The sequence below is a fragment of the Bos javanicus genome, chromosome 7 (genome assembly GCF_032452875.1).
Source record: "Bos javanicus breed banteng chromosome 7, ARS-OSU_banteng_1.0, whole genome shotgun sequence".
Classification (NCBI taxonomy): domain Eukaryota; kingdom Metazoa; phylum Chordata; class Mammalia; order Artiodactyla; family Bovidae; genus Bos; species Bos javanicus.
This window is the reverse complement of record NC_083874.1, coordinates 1489062-1509438: the sequence shown is the minus strand read 5'-3', so window position 1 is coordinate 1509438 and position 20377 is coordinate 1489062. Positions and strand designations below refer to the sequence as shown.

General features: G+C 40.2%; 1 protein-coding gene and 1 pseudogene across 1 annotated transcript; one reads left to right on the top strand and one right to left on the bottom strand.

Annotated features, from left to right (window-relative positions):
* The first annotated feature begins 8064 nt into the window (after nucleotides 1-8064).
* Nucleotides 8065-18304, top strand: LOC133250278 (large ribosomal subunit protein eL31-like; annotated as a pseudogene).
* Nucleotides 18305-18334: 30 nt separating this feature from the next.
* On the bottom strand, nucleotides 18335-19221 carry LOC133250279 (small integral membrane protein 15-like). Its single transcript, XM_061421291.1, has one exon. The coding sequence runs from the start codon at nucleotides 18756-18758 to the stop codon at nucleotides 18417-18419; it is 342 nt and encodes a 113-aa protein (XP_061277275.1). The 5' UTR covers nucleotides 18759-19221; the 3' UTR covers nucleotides 18335-18416.
* Nucleotides 19222-20377: the final 1156 nt, after the last annotated feature.

Here is a 20377-nt window from a genome sequence, read left to right as displayed (position 1 = left end):
CTTCACCTGTACACAAGACCCAGCATCACCCAACTGCTGGCAGCACCCAGTGCAAGATGCAAACAACAAGCAAGACAAAAGCACAAATTCAATCATCAACAGACAGGATTCCCACAGACACCCCAAAACATATATATCACTTAGCACAACCCTGCCCAGCAGAGGGAAAAGAAACTCACCTCCTCCAACAAGAATGCAGACACAAGTCCCTCCCAACACAAAGTCTACACAAACCAGTGGACCAGGCTTACCCACTGAGGGCAGACACCAAAAGGAAGAAGGATACGACCCTAAAGCCTGGGCAAAGGAGGCCTCAAGCACGGTAAATTAGGAAAAAAATGAAAAGACAGAAGTATTGCACAAATGAAGGAACAAGGTGGAAATTAACAAGACCAAATAAACAGAGAGGAAATAAGGCAAACTACTTGAAAAAGAATTCAGAGTAGTAATAGTAAAAATGATCTAAAACCTTGAAAATAGAATAGAGAAAATGCAAGAATCAATTAACACATTTAACAAGGACTTAGAAGAAATAAAGCCTTACAGAAATAAAATATAGCCTTACAAATAGCTGTGAAAAGAAGAGAAGTGAAAAGCAAAGGAGAAAAGGAAAGATATAAGCATCTAAATACAGAGTTCCAAAGAATAGATTGGTATGTATCTTGGCATGTTTCTCCTTCGGTTTATCCTGTTTAGGACTCCCTTCACTTCTTAGACTTAATTGACTATTTCCTTTCCCACATAAGTGAAGTTTTTGACTATACTCTCTTCAAAAATTTTCTCAGACACTTTCTTTTTCTCTTCTTCTTCTGGGACCCCTTTAAGTCAAATGTTGGTGTGTTTAATATTGTCCCAGAGGTCTCTAAGACTATCCTGAATTCTTTTCATTATTTTTTATTTATTCTGCTCTTCAGCAGTTATTTCCACAATTCTATCTTCCAACTCACTTATCCATTCTTCTGCCTCAGTTATTCCACTATAGATTCCTTTTATAGTATTTATTTCAGTGATTGTGTTCATCTGTTTGTTTATTCTTTATTTGTTCTAGTCAGTTCAGTTCAGTCACTCAGTCACATCAGACTCTTTGCGACCCCATGAATTGCAGCACGCCAGGCCTCCCTGTCCATCACCAACTCCCGGAATTCACTAAACTCATGTCCATCGAGTTGGTAATGCCATCCAGCCATCTTATCCTCTGCCGTCCCCTTCTCCTCCTGCCCTCAATCCCTCCCAGCATCAGAGTCTTTTCCAATGGGTCAACTCTTCTCATGAGGTGGTCAAAGTACTGGAGATTCAGCTTCAGCATCAGTCCTTCCAATGAACACTAAGGACTGATCTCCTTTAGAATGGACTCGTTGGATCCCCTTGCAGTCCAAGGGACTCTCAGGAGTCTTCTCCAACACCACAGTTCAAAAGCATCAGTTCTTTGGCACTCAGCTTTCTTCACAGTCCAACTCTCACATCCATACATGACCACTGGAAAAACCATAGCCTTAACTAGATGGACCTTTGTTGTCAAAGTAATGTCTCTACTTTTGAATATGCTGTCTGGGTTGGTCATAACTTTCCTTCCAAGGAGTAAGCGTCTTTTAATTTCATGGCTGCAGTCACCATCTGCAGTGATTTTTGGAGCCCCCCAAAATTAAGTCTGACACTGCTTCCACTGTTTCCCCATCTATTTCCCATGAAGTGATGGGACCAGATGCCATGATCTTCGTTTTCTGAATGTTGAGCTTTAAGACAACTTTTTCACTCTCCTCTTTGACTTTCATCAAGAGGCTTTTTAGTTCCTCTTCACTTTCTGCCATAAGGGTGGTGTCATCTGCATATCTGAGGTTATTGATATTTCTCCTGGCAATCTTGATTCCAGCTTGTGCTTCCTCCAGCCCAGCGTTTCTCATGATGTACTCTGCATATAAGTTAAATAAGCAGGGTGACAATATACAGCCTTGACATCCTCCTTTTCCTATTTGGAACCAGTCTGTTGTTCCATGTCCAGTTCTAACTGTTGCTTCTGACCTGCATATAGGTTTCTCAAGAGGCAGGTCAGGTGGTCTGGTATTCCCATCTCTTTCAGAATTTTCCACAGTTTATTGTGATCCACACAGTCAAAGGCTTTGGCATAGTCAATAAAGCAGAAATAGATGTTTTTCTGGGACTCTCTTGCTTTTTCCATGATCCAGCGGATGTTGGCAATTTGATCTCTGGTTCCTCTGCCTTTTCTAAAACTAGCTTGAACATCTGGAAGTTCACGGTTCACGTATTGCTGAAGCCTGGTTTGGAGAATTTTGAGCATTACTTTACTAGCGTGTGAGATGAGTGCAATTGTGTGGTAGTTTGAGCATTCTTTGGCATTGCCTTTCTTTGGGATTGGAATGAAAACGGACCTTTTCCAGTCCTGTGGCCACTGCTGAGTTTTCCAAATTTGCTGGCATATTGAGTGCAGCACTTTCACAGCATCATCTTTCAGGATTTGAAATAGCTCCACTGGAATTCCATTACTTCCACTAGCTTTGTTCATACTGATGCTTTCTAAGCATTGACTTCACATTCCAGGATGTCTGGTTCTAGGTGACTTCACATTCCAGGATATCTGGCTCTAGGTGAGTGATCATAACATCATGATTATTTTGGTCATGAAAATCTTTTTTGTATAGTTCTTCTGTGTATTCTTGCCACCTCTTCTTAATATCTTCTGCTTCTGTTAGGTCCATACCATTTCTGTCCTTTATTGAGCCCATTTTTGCATGAAATGTTCCCTTGGTATCTTTAATTTTCTTGAAGAGATCTCTAGTCTTTCCCATTCTGTTGTTTTCCTCTATTTCTTTGCATTGCTGAGGAAGGCTGTCTTATCTCTCCTTGCTATTCTTTGGAACTCTGCATTCAGATGCTTATATCTTTCCTTTTCTCCTTTGCTTTTGCATCTCTTCTTTTCACAGCTATTTGTAAGGCCTCCTCAGATAGCTGTTTTGCTTTTTTGCATTTCTTTTCTATGGGGATGGTCTTGATTCCTGTCTCCTGTACAATGTCACGAACCTCCGTCCATAGTTCATCAGGCACTCTATCTATCAGATCTAGTCCCTTAAATCTATTTCTCACTTCCACTGTATAATCATAAGGGATTTGATTTAGGTCATACCTGAATGGTCTAGTGGTTTTCCCTACTTTCTTCAATTTAAGTCTGAATTTGGCAATAAGGAGTTCATGATCTGAGCCACAGTCAGCTCCCAGTCTTGTTTTTGCTGACTATATAGAGCTTCTCCATCTTTGGCTGCAAAGAATATAATCAGTCTGATTTCAGTGTTGACCATCTGGTGATGTCCATGCGTAGAGTCTTCTCTTGTGTTGTTGGAAGAGAGTGTTTGCTATGACCAGTGCGTTCTCTTGGCAAAACTCTATTAGCCTTTGCCCTGCTTCATTCCATATTCCAAGGCCAAATTTGCCTGTTACTCCAGGTGTTTCTTGACTTCCTACTTTTGCATTCCAGTCCCCTATAATGAAAAGGACCTCTTTTTTGGGTGTTAGTTCTAAAAGGTCTTGTAAGTCTTCATAGAACCGTTCAACTTCAGCTTCTTCAGTGTTACTGGTTGGGGCATAGGCTTGGATTACTGTGATATTGAATGGTTTGCCTTGGAAACGAACAGTACCAGTATCATACTGTCTGTCGTTTTTGAGATTGCATCCAAGTACTGCATTTCGGACTCTTTTGTTGACCATTATGGCTACTCCTTTTCTTCTAAGGGATTCCTGCCCACAGTAATAGATATAATGGTCATCTGAGTTAAATTCACCCATTCCAGTCCATTTTAGTTCTCTGATTCCTAGAATGTCGATGTTCACTCTTGCCATCTCCTGTTTGACCACTTCCAATTTGCCTTGATTCATGGACCTAACATTCCAGATTTCTATGCAATATTGTTCTTTATAATATTAGACCTTGCTTCTATCACCAGTCACATCCACAACTGGGTATTGTTTTTGCTTTGGCTCCATCCCTTCGTCCTTTCTGGAGTTATTTCTCCACTGATCTCCAGTAGCATATTGGCACCTACCGACCTGGGGAGTTCCTCTTTCAGTATCCTATCATTTTGCCTTTTCATACTGTTCATGGGTTTCTCAAGGCAAGAATACTGAAGTGGTTTGCCATTCCCTTCTCCAGTGGACCACATTCTATCAGACCTCTCCACCATGACCCATCTGTCTTGGGTGGCCCCACAGGGCATGGCTTAGTTTCATTGAGTTAGACAAGGCTGTGGTCTGTGTGATCAGATTGACTAGTTTTCTGTGATTATGGTTTCGGTGTGTCTGCCCTCTGATACCCTCTCGCAACACCTACCATCTTACTTGGGTTTCTCTTACCTTGGACGAGGGGTATCTCCTCACTGCCACCCCTCCTGACCTTGAACGTGGAGTAGCTCCTGTCGGCCCTCCTAGGAATGTAAGTGAAAAGTGAAAGTGTTAGCCACTCAGTCGTGTCTGATTCTTTGCAACCCCATGGACTGTAGTCCACCAGGCTCCTCTGTCCATGGAATTTTCCAGGCAAGAATACTGGAATGGATTGGCATTCTTTTCTCCTGGGGATCTTCCCAACCTAGGGATTAAATCCTGGTCTCCTGCATTCTTGTCAGATATATATCAATGATTACTTTAAATGTAAGTGGATTAAATGCACTAGCCAAAAAATGCAGACTGGCTGAAGGGACACAAAAACAAGACCCACATACATTGCTGTCTATAAGAAACCCACTTTAGACCTAGAGACACATACAGACTGAAAGTGAGAGGATGAAAAAAGATATTCCATGCAAATAGAAATCAAAAGAAAGCGGGAGTAGCAATAATTATATCAGATAAAATAGACTTTAAAATAAAGACCATTACAAGAGATGGAAGGACACTACATAACGATCAAGGGGTCAATCCATGAAGAAGACATAACAATTGTAAATATTTATGCACCCAACATAGGAGTATCTCAATACATAAGACAAACACTAACAGACATAAAAGGAAAAACTGACAGTAACACAATAATAGTAGGAGACTTTAACATCCCACTCACACCAATGGACAGACCATCAAAACAGAGAATTAACAAAGAAACAGAAGCCTTAAATGACACATTAGACCAGATGGATATAGTTGATATCTTCAGGACATTCCATCCAAATGCTGAAGAATACACCTTCTTTTCAAATGCACATGGAACATTCTCCAGGATAGACCACATCTTGGGTCACAAGTCAAGCCTCAGAAAATTTAAGAAAATTGAAATTGTATCGAACATCTTTTCTGACCACAATGCTGTGAGACTCATATCAATTACAGGGGGAAAAAATGTAAAAAAACCAAACACATGGAGGCTAAATAATATGTTTCTAAATAATGAACAAGTTACTAAAGAAATAAAAGGGAAATAAAAAAATTCTTAGAAACAAATGATGAAACATGATGACCCAAAACCTATGGGATGCAGGAAGAGCAGTTCTAAGAGGGAAGTTCATAGCAATATAATCTTATCTCAAGAAAAACATTAAATAGACTGCCTAACTTTACATCTAAAACAACTGGAAAAAGAAGAACAAAACCTCCCCAAACTTAGTAGAAGGAAAGAAATCATAAAGATCAGAGCAGAGATAAATGAAAAAGAAATGAATGAAACAGTAGTAAGGATTAATAAAACGAAAAGCTGGTTCTTCGAGAAGATGAACAAAATTGACAAACCATTAGCCAGACTCATCAAGAAAAAAAGAGAAGAATCAAATCAATAAAATCAGAAGTGAAAAAGGAGAGGTTATGACAGACATAAGGGACTATTACAAGCAACTATATGCCAACAAAATGGGCAACTTGGAAGAAATGGACAGATTTTTAGAAAAGTTCAAGCTTCAAAGACTGAATTAGGAAGAAATAGAAATTATGAACAAGTCAGTTAGAAGCATAAAAATAAAAACTGTGATTAAAAAATCTCCCCCAAAACAGAAGCACAGGGCCGGATCACTTCCCAGGTGAATTCTATCAAATATTTAGAGAAGAGATAAGGCCTATCCTTCTTAAACTCTTTCAAAACATTAGAGAGGAAGGAACACTTCCAAACTCACATTCTATGAGGCCACCATCACCCTGATCCTAAAACCAGATTAAAGACAGCACAAAAAAAGAAAATACAGGCCAGTATCACTGATGAACATAGATGCAAAAATCCGTAACAGAATTCTAGCAAACAGAATTCAACAGCACATTAAAAAGATCATACACCATGGTCAAGTCCGGTTTATCTCAGGGATGCAAGGATTCCTCCGTATACATAAATTAATCAATGTGATATACACCATATTACAAATTGAAAGATAAAAATCATATGATAATCTCAATAGGTGCAGAAAAAGATTTTGACAAAATTCAGTACCCATTTATGATAAAAACTTCAAAAATGGGCAAAAAGGAAGCAACCTCAACATAATAAAACCCATATATGATAAACCTACAGCAAACATTATTCTCAGTGGTGTGAAACTGAAAGCATTCTTTCTAAGATCAGGAACAAGACAAGGGTGCCCACTCTTGCCACTGTTACTCAACAGAGTTCTGCAAGTCCTAACTATGGCAATCAGAGAAGAAAAAGAAGTAAAAGGAATCCAGAACAGGATTAAAGAAAAGAGAACAAGTAAAACTTAACAGAAAAGAAGTAAAACTCTCACTGTTTGTTGATAAGATACTATACATAGAAAACCCTAACGATATTATCAGAAAATTACTAGAGCTAATCAGTGAGTTTAGTAAAGTCACAGGATACAAAATCAATACATAGATCACTTGTGTTCCTATACACTAAAAATGAAAACTCAGAAAAAGAAATAAAGGAACCAATCCCATTTACCATTGCAACAAAAAGAATAAAATATCTAGAAATAAACCTACCTAAGACATCTGGTCCCATCACTTCATGGGAAATAGTTGGGGAAACAGTGGAAACAGTGTCAGACTTTATTTTCTTGGGCTCCAAAATCACTGCAGATAGTGACTGCAGCCATGAAATTAAAAGACGCTTACTCCTTGGAAGGAAAGTTATGACCAACCTAGATAGCATATTCAAAAGTAGAGACATTACTTTGCAACAAAGGTCCATCTAGTCAAGGCTATGGTTTTTCCAGTGGTCATGTATGGATATGAGAGTTGGACTGTGAGGAAAGCTGAGTGTCGAAGAATTGATGCTTTTGAACTGTGGTGTTGGAGAACTCTCTTGAGAGTCCCTTGGACTGCAAGGAGATCAGCCAGTCAGTTGTAAAGGCAATCAGTCCTGGGTGTTCATTGGAAGGACTGATACTGAAGCTGAAACTCCAGTACTTTGGTCACCTCATGTGAAGAGTTGACTCATTGGAAAAGACTCTGATGCTGGGAGGGATTAGGGGCAGGAGGAGAAGGGGACGACAGAGGATGAGATGGCTGGATGGCATCACTGACTCAATGGACTTGAGTCTGAGTGAACTCCGGGTGTTGGTGATGGACAGGGAGGCCTGGTGTGCTGAGATTCATGGGGTTGCAAAGAGTCGGACACGACTGACTGACTGAACTAAACTGAACTGACTGAAGGAACAAAAGAGCTGTATGCAGAAAACTATAAAACATTGATAAAGAAATCAAGAAGACATAAACAGATGGAGAGATATTCCATGTTCCTGAGTTGGAAGAATCAGTATTGTGATTATACTATCAAATGCAATCTACAGATTCACTGCAATCCCTATCAAATTACCAGTGGCATTTTTCAAAGAACTAGAAAGAAAAATTTCACAATTTATATGGAAACAGAAGAGACCCTGAATAGCCAAAGTAATCTTGAGAAAGAAGAATGGAGCTGGAGAAAAGAGACACAGATGTAAAGAACAGACTTTTGGATGCTGTGGGAGAAGGCAAGGGTGGGGTGATTTGAGAGAATAGCATTGAAACATGTATATTATCATATGTAAAATAGATGACAAGTGCAAGCTTGATGCATGAAGCAGGGCACTCAAAGCCGGTGCTCAGGGACAACCCAAGGGATTGGGTGGGGAGGGAGGTGGGAGGGGGTTCAGGATGGGGGGACACATGTGCACCCATGGCTGATTCATGTCAATGTATGGCCCAAATCACCACAATACTGTAAATTAATTCGCCTCCAATTAAAAAAAAAGAAAAAAAAGAACAGAGCTGAAGAATCAACCTTCCTGACTTCAGACTATACTACAGAGCTATAGTCATCATGACAGTATGGTACTGGTACAAAAACAGAAATATAGCCCAATGGAACAAGATAGGGAGCCCAGAGATGAACCCACACACCTATGGGTACTTTGTTTTTTACAAAGGAGGCAGGAATATACAATGAGGCAAAGATAGCCTCTTCAATAAGTGGTGCAGGGAGAACTGGACAGCTACATGTCAAATAATGAAATTGGAACACTTCCTAACACCATAAACAGAAATAAACTAAAAATGGATTAAAGACCTAAATGTAAGGCCAAAGACTATAAAACTCTTGGAGGAAAACATAGGCAGAACACTATGACATACCTCATAGCAAGCTTCTCTATGACCCACCCCCTAGAGTGGTGGAAATAAACAAGTGAGACCTAATTAAAGTCAGAGGCTTTGCAGAGCAAAAGAAACTATAAGTCAGGTGAAAAGACGACCCTCAGAATAGTGGAAAATAATAGAAAATGAAACAACTGACAGGATTGATTTCTAAAATGTACAAGCAGCTCATGCAACTCAATACCAGAAATCAAACAGCCCAATCAGAAAGTGGGCAAAAATCTAAACAGACATTTCTCCAAAGAAGACATACAGATGGCTAATAAACACATGAAAATATGCTCAGCATCAGTCATTATTAGAGAAACGCAAATCAAAACTACAATGAACTACCTCTCACACTGATCAGAATGTCCATCATCAAAAAGTCTACAAACAGTAAATGCTGGAGAGGGTGTGGAGAAAAGGGAGCCCTCTTGCACTGTTGGTGGGAATGTATATTGATACAGCCACTATGGAAGACACTGTGGAGATTCCTTAAAAAACGGAATAACCCTGCCATTTGGTCCAACAGTCCTATTACTGGACATACACCCTAAGAAAACCATAACTGAATAAAACATGGATGCCAATGTTCATTACAGCACTGTTTACCATAGCTAGCGCATGGAAGCACCCTAGATGTCCACTGACAGACGAATGAATAAAGAAGCTGTGGTGTATGTATATACAATATTATATGTACCAGCCATATTACCCAGCCATAAAAAAGAACACATTTGAGTCAGTGAAAATACGGTGGATGAACCTAGAGCCTATTATACAGAGTGAAGTAAATCAGAAAGAGAAAAAGATAACATTTTAATGCATATATATGCAATCTAGAAATATGGTACTGATGAACCTCCTTACAGGTCAGCAGTGGAGATGCGGACATAGAGAACAGACTTATGGACATGGGAAGAGGGGACGGAGAGGGTGGGACACATGTACACAGTAGCACAGAAATGCATTACACTACCGTATGTAAAGTGGATCCATTCAGTTCAGTCGCTCAGTCGTGTCCGACTCTTTGCAACACCATGGACTGCAGCACGCCAGGCTTCCCTGTCCATCACCAACTCCCAGAGCTTGCTCAAACTCATGTCCATCGAGTCAGTGATGCCAAGCAACCATCTCATCCTCAGTTGTCCCCTTCTCCTGCCTTCAGTCTTACCCGGCATCAGGGTCTTTTCCAATGAGTCAGTTCTTCGCATCAGGTGGCCAGAGTTTTGGAGTTTCAGCTTCAGCATCAGTCCTTCCAATGAATATTCAGGACTGATTTCCTTTAGGATTGACTGGCTGGATCTCCTTACAGTGGATAGCCAATGGGAATTTGTTCTATGATTCAGGGAACTCAAACTGGGGATCTGTGACAACCTAGAGGGTGTGGGAGGTGGGAGGGAGATTCAGGAGTGAGGAAACATACGTACACCTATGGCTGATTCATGTTGATGTATGGCAGAAACCAACACAATATTGTAAAGCAATTATCTTTCAACTAAAATAAATAAATTTAAAAAAAGAATGTGACAAAATAACATGGCTACAGAAAGTTGCAAAAAGTTTGCAGAAAAAGGAACATTCTGAAAATTCTTGGATTTGGTCAGGATTTTCTAAGGTTGGATTAAATTTGATCAGGGAAATGGATTTTATTAATAGTAGGCTGATGCAGAACTGGATTTGCTTCTCTGTCTCACAAGAGAACAGTTTTCCTGGAATGCTGCTTTTGATAAAACGTGTGAGTTTCTGTGCCTTTAAACTGAAGTGAAAGTCGCTCAGTCGTGTCCAACCCTTTGTGACCCCATGGACGGAGTCCTTTGAATTCTCCAGGCCAGAATACTGGAGTGGGTGGCCTTTCCCTTCTCTAGGGAATCTTCCCAACCTGGGGATTGAATCCAGGTCTCCTGCATTACAGGCGGATTCTTTACCAGCTGAGCCATCAGGAAAGCCCAAGAATACTGGAGTGGGTGCCTTTACATGATCTCTATTTTATTCTTGAAATATTTTTTTCACCTTACCTCATTGTTTCACAACTTTTAATCCTATATAACCAAGTGTTTTAAAACTTTTTGAAGGAAGTTCCTCACAGTCCCATGGTGAGGGCTCTGTGCTTGTGCTGCAGGGGACATGGATTTGATCCCTGATCAGAGAAGTAAGATCTCACAAACTGCACAGCGCAGCCATAAAAACTTTTTGAAGTTTTTGACAGACTTCCCAAATGTGAAATTCCAATTAAAGTTCTTTTGATCTTCAGCTGACTTTGGGGTGCTTCAAAGGGACCCAAGAGCATCCCAAAGAGAGATCCTAAACTAATTGGGTTCATTTAGTATGTTAAAGTACATGGGAAACACTGTCCAGACTCATTGTTGCCTATGTTAGATGGAATCATCAGACTCTTCTCAATTTTATGATAGCCACCAAAGAAATAGGGGAGAGGGTTTGGGGTTCTTCTGCTGTCTAATGTCTTACCTTACTCTTTGTCCAAAAATCCCCTGTAGGGATACTCCCACCTCTAGGAATTCAGTTCTTGACCCCCGTGGCATTTTCCTTTGCTCCTTTTTGCTAGGACCCCCTTCACTTCAAGTCACTCCTGGTGGCTCAGAGGTTAAAGTGTCTGCCTGCAATGCGGGAGACCTGGGTTCGATCCCTGGGTCGGGAAGATCCCCTGGAGAAGGAAATGGCAACCCACTCCAGTATTCTTGCCTGGAGAATCCCACAGATGGAGGAGCCTGGTGGGCTACAGTCTATGGGGTCGCAAAGAGTCGGACACGACTGAGCGACTTCACTTCACTTCCTTCACTTCAGGCCTTGGCAGCCCACACACTGCTCTGGACAGCCTTTTAGGTGGATGCTGCCCAGAAGCCCACATTATAAACTTTATAGATGCTCAGTCTCGAGGAATACACCCCAGCATAAGGAAACTTACTATAGGACATAAGCTCTAAATACACAGAGCCCCTCAGGGAGAGTCCTGGCAGTGCCCCAGTACAAACCTCCCCCTGCCCATGACCCTTGTGAAAGAGGCCAAGTCAACCAGTGGTGTCTAGTTAGATGTCCAGTTAATCAGAGACTCTCCAGTTGGGAAAGTAGAGGATGCTCAAAATCCCATTGGGTAAGAAGGGAATTTGGAGGACACTCCAACCCACTTCTGGCAAAAGCCTCGCCGTGAATGTCTCTGGGATGCTCGAATTCATTTCTAGGAATGCTCTTTACCAGTTGCAGTCTACTCAACATGGGAGGATCCTCTTCTAAGCTAGGAGCCCATTTGAGAATATAATTCCTTGGAGGGAGCAAAAGCCAAGGAACCACATGACCCAATGTGTATTAGAACAGATGAGAAAGTATATAAAAAAGGCCAGTTAATTATAAAAAGTTTAAAGAAGTGAACCAAGAAGAAAAAGAAAATTCAGCTTTTTTTCAGGGACAGCTTATGAACCTTTTAGAAAATGTAGTAATATTGATTCTCCTACTCCTGAGTGTCAACCCCCTGCTTCTACAACATTTTATCAGCCAGTCCAACCCTGGTATTATGCCCACAAAACCCCTAGAGGTAGGTAGCCTTTGTGGTATTTAATAATCAAGATCAAGTTGAGGAGGAAGAAAGAACCAGTGTGAAAATAGGCAGACCAGGGTTCATGCTTAACTGATGGCCGTTGCTGTCAGTCATACCTTGCAACCTCAGGGCTACCCAAGGGAGCGAAGGAAGTTTAAACATTCATTTGGAGATAAACCAGCAAGGGGTTTCCTTTCCAACCCTGGCTTGGCAGGATGGCACTAGCAAAGAAGGACAGCAAGAAGGGCTGGTCTGCCATCAATAAGGTAGTGACCAGAGAATACACTATTGACATTCACAAGCATATCCATGGAGTGGGTTTCTGAAAGCATGCCCCATAGGCACTCAAAGAAATCCAGAAAGTTGCCATGAAGGAGATGGGAACCCCAGATGTATGCATTGACACCAAGTTCAACAAAGTTGCCTGGGCCAAAGGAATAAGAAGTGTCCCATATCGTATCTGTGTGTGGTTGTCCTGAAAATATAATGAAGATTCACCAGAGAAGCTCTATATGTTGGTTACCCATGTGCCTGTCACCACTTTAAAAATCTACAGTTAATGTGGATGAGAACTAACTGCTCATTGTCTGCTGCTGCTGCGTCACTTCATTCGTGTCCAACTCTGTGTGACCCCAGAGACGGCAGCCCACCAGGCTCCTCTGTCCCTGGGATTCTCCAGGCAAGAACGCTGGAGTGGGTTTCCATTTCCTTCTCCAATGCATGAAAGTGAAAAGTGAAAGTGAAGTCGCTCAGTCGTGTCTGACTCTTAGTGACCCCATGGACTGCAGCCTACTAGGCTCCTCTGTCCACGGGATTTTCCAGGCAAGAGTACTGGAGTGGGGTGCCACTGCCTTCTCCGGCTTATTGTCTAGTAAAGTTATTAAACCGTAAAACAAAAACAAAACCCAGCAAGGGCTTCAAATGCAAGTCAGCTGGCCACTGGGCCTGTACATACTGGAAAGGAGTCCCCTGGTCCATGCTCAGACTGGTCCATGCCCAGTCTTCAGACACACTTCCAAGGTCATTGCAAGTGGGACCTTTCCTGGTTCAAAGGGGAAGAGGATGCCCATTCCTGAGGTGGCCATGCTGGGTGACCGAGGAAGCCTGGTACCTTCCTCCCACATAAGATATCTATCTCCACTGAGGAGCCCTGGGTGGTTTTTGATGTAGCAGGTGAGAAAATCCTTTTTTTTTTTTTTTTACGTGATACAGAAGCTACTCACTCTGTCCTAATCTCTCATAATGGGCCTCTCCTCTAAAAGCTATACACTGAGTGATGTCAGTGGAAAGCCTTGCACCCGTTACTTCACTGGGCCTTTTCACTTGCCAATTTGAACAGTGGCTTCACATGCCTTTTTAGCTGTGCCTAAGTGTCCTACCCCTTGGAGAAGGAAATGGCAGTCCACTCCCGTATTCTTGCGTGGAGAATCCCATGGACAGAGGAGCCTGGTGGGCTAAAGTCCATGAGGTCACGAAGAGTTGGACACAACTGAGTGGCTACACAGCAGCAGTCCTGCCCCACTGCTGGGGAGAGACCATCTGGGCTCCTTCAGAGCCATGTTATGATTAGGAGGCACCAGGCAGCCCCTTTTCTCGACTCTAAATCAGCTAGAGGAACAAGGGCTTTTTCCCAGCCGTATTCTACACACAGTAAACCCCACAGTTTGAGACAAAGGAATCCCTGGGAAGGCTATAAATGCCCAACCTTTAAAAATTAGCTTTAAGGCAGAAGTCGCTTATTCTGACAAGAGACAGTATTCCATAAAGTTGGAAGCAAAAAGGATTTGCAGCCTTCATAGATAAATTCTTAACACATGGCCTCTTAGTGCCCTGTCCGTCTCCCAGCAATACCCCTATTCTGCCAGCTGTTAAGTCAAATGGGGAATATCAACTGGAACAAGACTTTAGAGCAAGAAGTGATGTAGTGGTCCCTGTACATCACCTCTTGGCCAATCCTTGTATTAGTCAAGATTCCTAGAGATGCCTAATGGTTTACTGTGGTTGACCTTCAGAACGCCTTCTTTTTTCACCCCAGTTCATTGCTCATCACAGTCTCTTTGCCTTTGAGTGGACTAACCCTTACTCAGGCCAAATGCAAGAATATACCTGGACAGTATTGCCTCAGGGGTTTCAGGACAGCCCACGCTTGTTCTCCCAGGCCCTAGGAAAGGAACGGAAGGAAATACACCTAAAAGAAGGATGATTCTACAGTGTGGATGGTATGTTAATATGTAGCCCACAATGGAGACCTCAGATCAGAATACCCTTGAAGTCCTTGGTTTCCTTGAGGCCTGGGATTAAAGGGTCTCCCACATAAAGGCACAAATCTCAAAGCAACAGTTTAAATATCTGGGATATGTTATAAACCCTGGAAATAGTTATTTCCAGATAGAAAACAAGCTATATTAGGCCTAAACATCCCAAAGATAAACATATTTGTACCTTCTTAGGCATGGTAGAATTTTGTGGAATTTAAATTCCAGGATTTGGTCCAATGGCTAAGCCTCTATATGAAGCCACTAAATGCCCAGATACAGAGCCATTACTTTGGACTGTGGAACAAGAAGAGGCTTTTAGTAATATCAAACAGGCCCTCACCTGAGCTCTTATTCTGGGCCTCCCTTTATTTGTTTACTTAACCTTTCATTTTATATTGGAGTATAGGTAATTAATAATGATGTGTTAGTTTCAGGTGTATAGCAAAGTAATTCAATTATACACATATCTGTTTCTTTTCAAATTCTTTCCCATTTAGGTTGTTGTATAATATTGAGCAGAGTTCTATGTGCTATACAGTAGGTCCTTGTTGGTGAACCATTTAAAATGTAGCAGTGTGTACATGTCATTCCTAAACTCCCTAACTATCCCTTCTCCCCCTCTTCCCCCACCCTAGTTTCTTCTCTAAGTCTATGAGTCTGTTTTGTAAATAAGTTCATTTGTATAATTTTTTTTTATAATTTTTTTTTTTTAGATTCCACATATAAGCAATATCATATGATACTTCACTTTTCTAACTTACTTCACTCAGTATGATAGGCTTTAGGTCAATCCATGTTGCTGCAAATAGCATCATTTCATTCTTTTAAAATATTTGTGTATTTATTTTTATTTTTGCTGTGCTGGGTTTTTGTTGCTGGATATATGCCCAGGAATGGGACTGCAGGATGATATGGTAGCTCTGTGTTTAGTTTTTTAAGGAACCTCCATACTTTTCTCCATAGTGGCTGTACCAGTTACATTCCCATCAGTGGTGTAGGAGAATTTTCCCTTCCGTCCACACCCTCTCCAGCATTTATTTGTGGATTTTTTTGACAATAACCATATTCACTGGTGTGAGGTAATATCTCAATGTAGTTTTTTTTCTACATTTCTATAATAATTAGTGATGTTGAACATCTTTTCATATTCTTCCTGGCCATCTGTATGTCTTCTCTGGAGAAATGTGTATTGTATCTTCTGCCTATTTTTTGATTGAGTTGTTTGTTTTGATGATATTGAGCTGCATGAGCTGTTTGTAAATTTTGGAGACTAATTCTTTGTCAGCCACATAACTTTCAAACGTTTTCTCTCATTCTGTGGGTTGTCTTTTCATTTTGTTTATGGTTTCCTTTGGTGTGAAAAAGCTTTTGAGTTTATGTCCCATGTGTTTATTGTTATTTTTTTATTTCCATTACTCTGGGAGACAGATCAAAAAAGATATTGCTGCAATTTATGTCAGAGAGTGTTCTGCCTATGTTTTCCTCTAAGAGTTTTATAGGGTCTGGTCTCACATTTAGGTCTTTAATCTCATTTTGAACTTAGAATATTGTAATTTATTTTTTTTTTACATGTAGCTGTCCAGTTTCCGAGTACCAGTTATTGAAGAAGCTGTTTTTCCACAATTGTAGAGTCTTGTCCCCTGTGTCACAGCTTGACCATAGGTGTGTGGGTTTATTTCTGGGTCTTCTATCTTGTTCCATTGATCTATATTTCTGTTTTGGTGCCAGTATCATTCTGTTTTGATGACTATAGCTTTGTAGTATAGTCTGAAGTCAGGGAGCCTGATTCCTCCAGCTCTGTTCTTCTTCTGAGGTTGCTTTGGTTCTTCAGGGTCTTTTGTGTCTCCATACCAATTTTAAGAATTTTTTTTTTTTTGTTATTCTAGTTCTGTGAAAAATGCTGTTGGTAATTTGAAAGGAATTGCATTGAATCATAGATTGCCTTGGGAGTACGGGCATTTCGACAGTGTTGATTCTTCCAGTCCAAGAACATGGTGTATCTCCCTGTCTATTTGTGTCTCCTTCAGTTTGTCTCATTAGTGTCTTATAGTTTTCAAAGTACAGGTCTTCTGTCTCCTTCAGTAGGTTTATTCCTAGGTATTTTATTCTTTGTGATGTGTTGGTAAATGGGATTGTTTCTTTAATTTCTCTTTCTAAACTTTCATTGATAGATATAGAAAAACAATAGACTTCTGTGTATTAATTTTGTAATCTATAACTTTGCCAAATTCATTGATGAGTTCTAGTAGTTTTCTGATAGTATCTTTAGGATTTTCTATGTATAAGTATCATGTCATCTGCAAATAGTGACAGTTTAACTTCCTTTCCAATTTGGATTCATTTTATTTCTTTTTCTTTTCTGATTGCCATAGCCAGGGCTTCCAAACCTATATTGAATAAAAGTGGTGAGAGTGGAAATCTTTGTCTTGTTCCTGATCTTAAAGGAAATGCTTTCAGCTTTTCACTGTTGAGGATGATGTTAGCTGTAGGTTTGTCATATATGGCCTGTATTATATTGAGATATGTTCCCTCTATGCCCTCTTTCTGGAGAGTTTTCCTTATAAATAGGTGTTGAATTTTGTCAAAACCTTTTCTGCCTCAATTGAGATTATTATGGTTTTTAACTCTTCAGTTTGTTGATTTGGTGTATCACACTGATTGATTTGTGGATACTGAGAAATCCATACATCCCTAGGATAAATCCCACATGATCATGGTGTATGATCCTTTTTAATGAATTTTTGGATTCAGGTTGCTAGTATTTTGTTGAGGATTTTTGTATCTATGTTCATCAGTGATATTGGCCTGTAACTTTCTTTTTTTTGGTGGTATCTTGGTCTAGGTTTGTTTTAAGTATAGAACTATTTCAATATTTAGTTTCATTTTAAAATTAAAATTATTGGACAATTTTTTGCAATTTAAAATTCATTATTACAGGTGAGGAAAACATTAATAAGCCATTAGTTATTGAAAACAAATAAAATTATCAACCATGCATTTAAAAAAGCCATGTTAAAGAGTAAAAAGTTCCAATTATACTATTTAACCAAAGGAAATCTCCTTTACCTCTTTATTTCTAATTATAACATTCTCATTTTGACATAATTACACCTTTTTCACCCAATTAATACAGTGTAAACAAAATTTTTCCAAATGTTAAGACTTTACAATATATGACATATGACATAATTGTAACTCTTTAAAAGTTCTTTAAAAGAAATTTGAAATTTTAATTTTCACTGTGAACCTGTCTAATCAAAAAGTAAAGGACATCACTACCACATGAATTAAAACAAATAATGGAATAAAAAACAAAAGTGGTATCTATATAATCAGCAAATTATCTGATAAGACATTTTAACTGCTTCACATTTGTGCTTAGCACAAGTGAGAATAAACTGGTTCCAAGGTACTACAAGGTTTGGCATTTTTCCTCTTAAGCTTTAAATCATAGTGTTACTCTACTTAAGTAATCTCTAAGAAAATGGCAGTGTTCTTAAGTACAAAAATTATTATATCCAGTAGGTGGTATTCTACATAGTCAAGATAACAAGAGAAGTCTTTATAAAATTAGATTTTTTTAAATGCAGAATATCTGATAATTACCAGTATCTCAAAAGCAAAAATGAGAAAAATACAGAAAATAGAAGTACTCATTGAATAATATTTCACTTTGAGGAAACCAGAAATGATTCTATTCCAAGAAATAAGTAATAATGATGAGATGTAACACACCATATATCTTTTAAGCCAAACCATGCTTTTCTGCTCAGAACAATTTTGATTTTTACATTCTTAATCTCCTTTGTCTAGAACAGGACCCATTTGAAGTCATTATTTGAATAGAGTTCATAATCTAAAGCCCCTTTTCTCCACAGGATATTTTCATTTTAGTATGTATACAAAAGCTGCAAAAAGGCAAATGAAAATCAGTTATAAGAATTTGTAGCATAATAAATACCAATTACAGTAACTGTCAACAGACTTCTATACCGAAGCCAAAAAGTTGCTACAGTACAGGTGAGAACTAACATGATTCCTCCATATACTCAGACTTCGTTTAGTAATACCATCATAAGATCCAAAAACAAACCTTGATGGGTCCTTTCAAAGATGCATAATTTTCCAAACAATTTTCCTCTGGACACACAGCCTGTACATTCATTCAATCCTTTTTTTAGTCGTTTAGCTTTTGCAATGTTTTCTTGACGTTTTTGTTTCTTCTTTTGCTCCTTTTCCCTGGCCTTAATCATCCTGGCCAATTTCCAAGACCGCACAGCACTTGCTAGAAACAGTGGAGTTACAGCCAAAATAACTGTTGTAAGGAAGCCATATGGGTCCTTTGCAGCCCATTCCACAACATACTCAGCCCAAGCCTTTAAATGAAACATCTTTGTGGAGGCCTTATGCTTGAGTAGTGATCTCTAATTTTGTCCTGGGATTAGCAGCCAGTCACAATTTCAGATGACCTTTGGTTGGCTGTCTTTTTCAACTCTACCAATACAGTTCTGAGAGAAGGCTTAAATTCTATATATTCCCATGCACCTCAATTTTGGACCCCAAGTGCAAGCGCCCTCCACACCAAGGAATAAATATTATTCTTCTTCCTTCCGAAAAGAATTGACCAGACTTGATCTTCGGACCAGACTTGCACGGCGCCTGAAGCTGAGGGCGCCTCGCAGCCACCCGCACTTTCCATTCCTTGTATTTTCCCCTCGCTCACTCTTCCTTCCTCACCCGCACCGCTGTGGCCTCGCTGCCCTGACCCTGCACACTGGCGAGCACCGGCGGAGCTCGAACAGCCAGCGATCCCCGGAGATCAGGGGTCGTCCCCACCACACCCTGGGCTGCTGGTGCTGCGCCGCGGCCACCTCCGATGAGCACCCGGGCTAAACAGCCGCAAGGGCCTCCACCCACCCCACTACATCTCACGGGCCTGGTGGGTTTGGACCCCCACCCCGGCTTACTGCTTGGTCTAGTTTTGGTATAAGGGTAATGGTGGCCTCATAGGATAAGTTTAGGAGTTTTCTTTCCTCTGCAGTTTTTTGGAACAGTTGTAGAAGGATAGGTGTTAGCTCTCCTCTAAAATGTTTGATAGACTTTGCCTGTGAAGCCATCGGGCCCTGGTTTGTTGAGAGTTTTTAATCATAGTTTCAATTTCAGTGCTTGTGATTGGTTTGTTCATATTTTCTATTTCTTCCTGGTTCAGTCTTGGGAGACTGTACCTTTCTAAAAATTGTGTCAATTTGTTCCAGGTTGTCCCTGTAGAGTCAGTTGTAACTTCTCTTTTTTCATTTCTAATTTTATTGTTTGAAGCCCTCTCTCTTTTTTCTTAATGAATCTGGCTAAAGGTTTATCAATTTTATTTTTTTGAAGAACTAGCTGTTATTTCATTGATCTTTTCTGTTGTTTATTTCATCTCTATTTCATTTTTTCTGCTCCAATCTATGATTTCTTCCTTCTACTAACTTTAGGTTTTATTTGTTATCTCTCTAGTTGCTTTAGATATAAGCTTAGGTTGTCTATTTGAGATTTTTTTTGTTTTCTGAAGATTGCATTGCTATAAGCTTCCCTCTTACAACTGCTTTTCTGTACCCCATAGGTTTTGTTTGATTGGTTTTCTGTGTGTGGTTTTTTTTTTAGTTTGTTTCTGGCCATGTCATGTGACATGTGGAAATTCATCCCATAGATTTTGGATCATTGTGCTTTCATTTTTGCTTGTCTCTAGGTATTTTTTTATTTCCTCTATGATTTCTTCAGGGACCTATTAGTTGTTAACTAGCATATTGTTTCAGTTCAGTTCAGTCACTCAGCCGTGTCCGACTCTTTGCGACCCCATGAATCGCAGCACGCCAGGCCTCCCTGTCCATCACCAACTCCCGGAGTTCACTCAGACTCACGTCCATCGAGTCAGTGATGCCATCCAGCCATCTCCTCCTCTGTCGTCCCCTTCTCCTCCTGCCCCCAATCCCTCCCAGCATCAGAGTCTTTTCCAATGAGTCAGGCGAGG

Coding starts and splice junctions, on each gene's coding strand:
- LOC133250279 (XM_061421291.1), bottom strand. CDS start 18,758: ATGTTTCATTTAAAGGCTTGGGCTGAGTATGTTGTGGAATGGGCTGCA.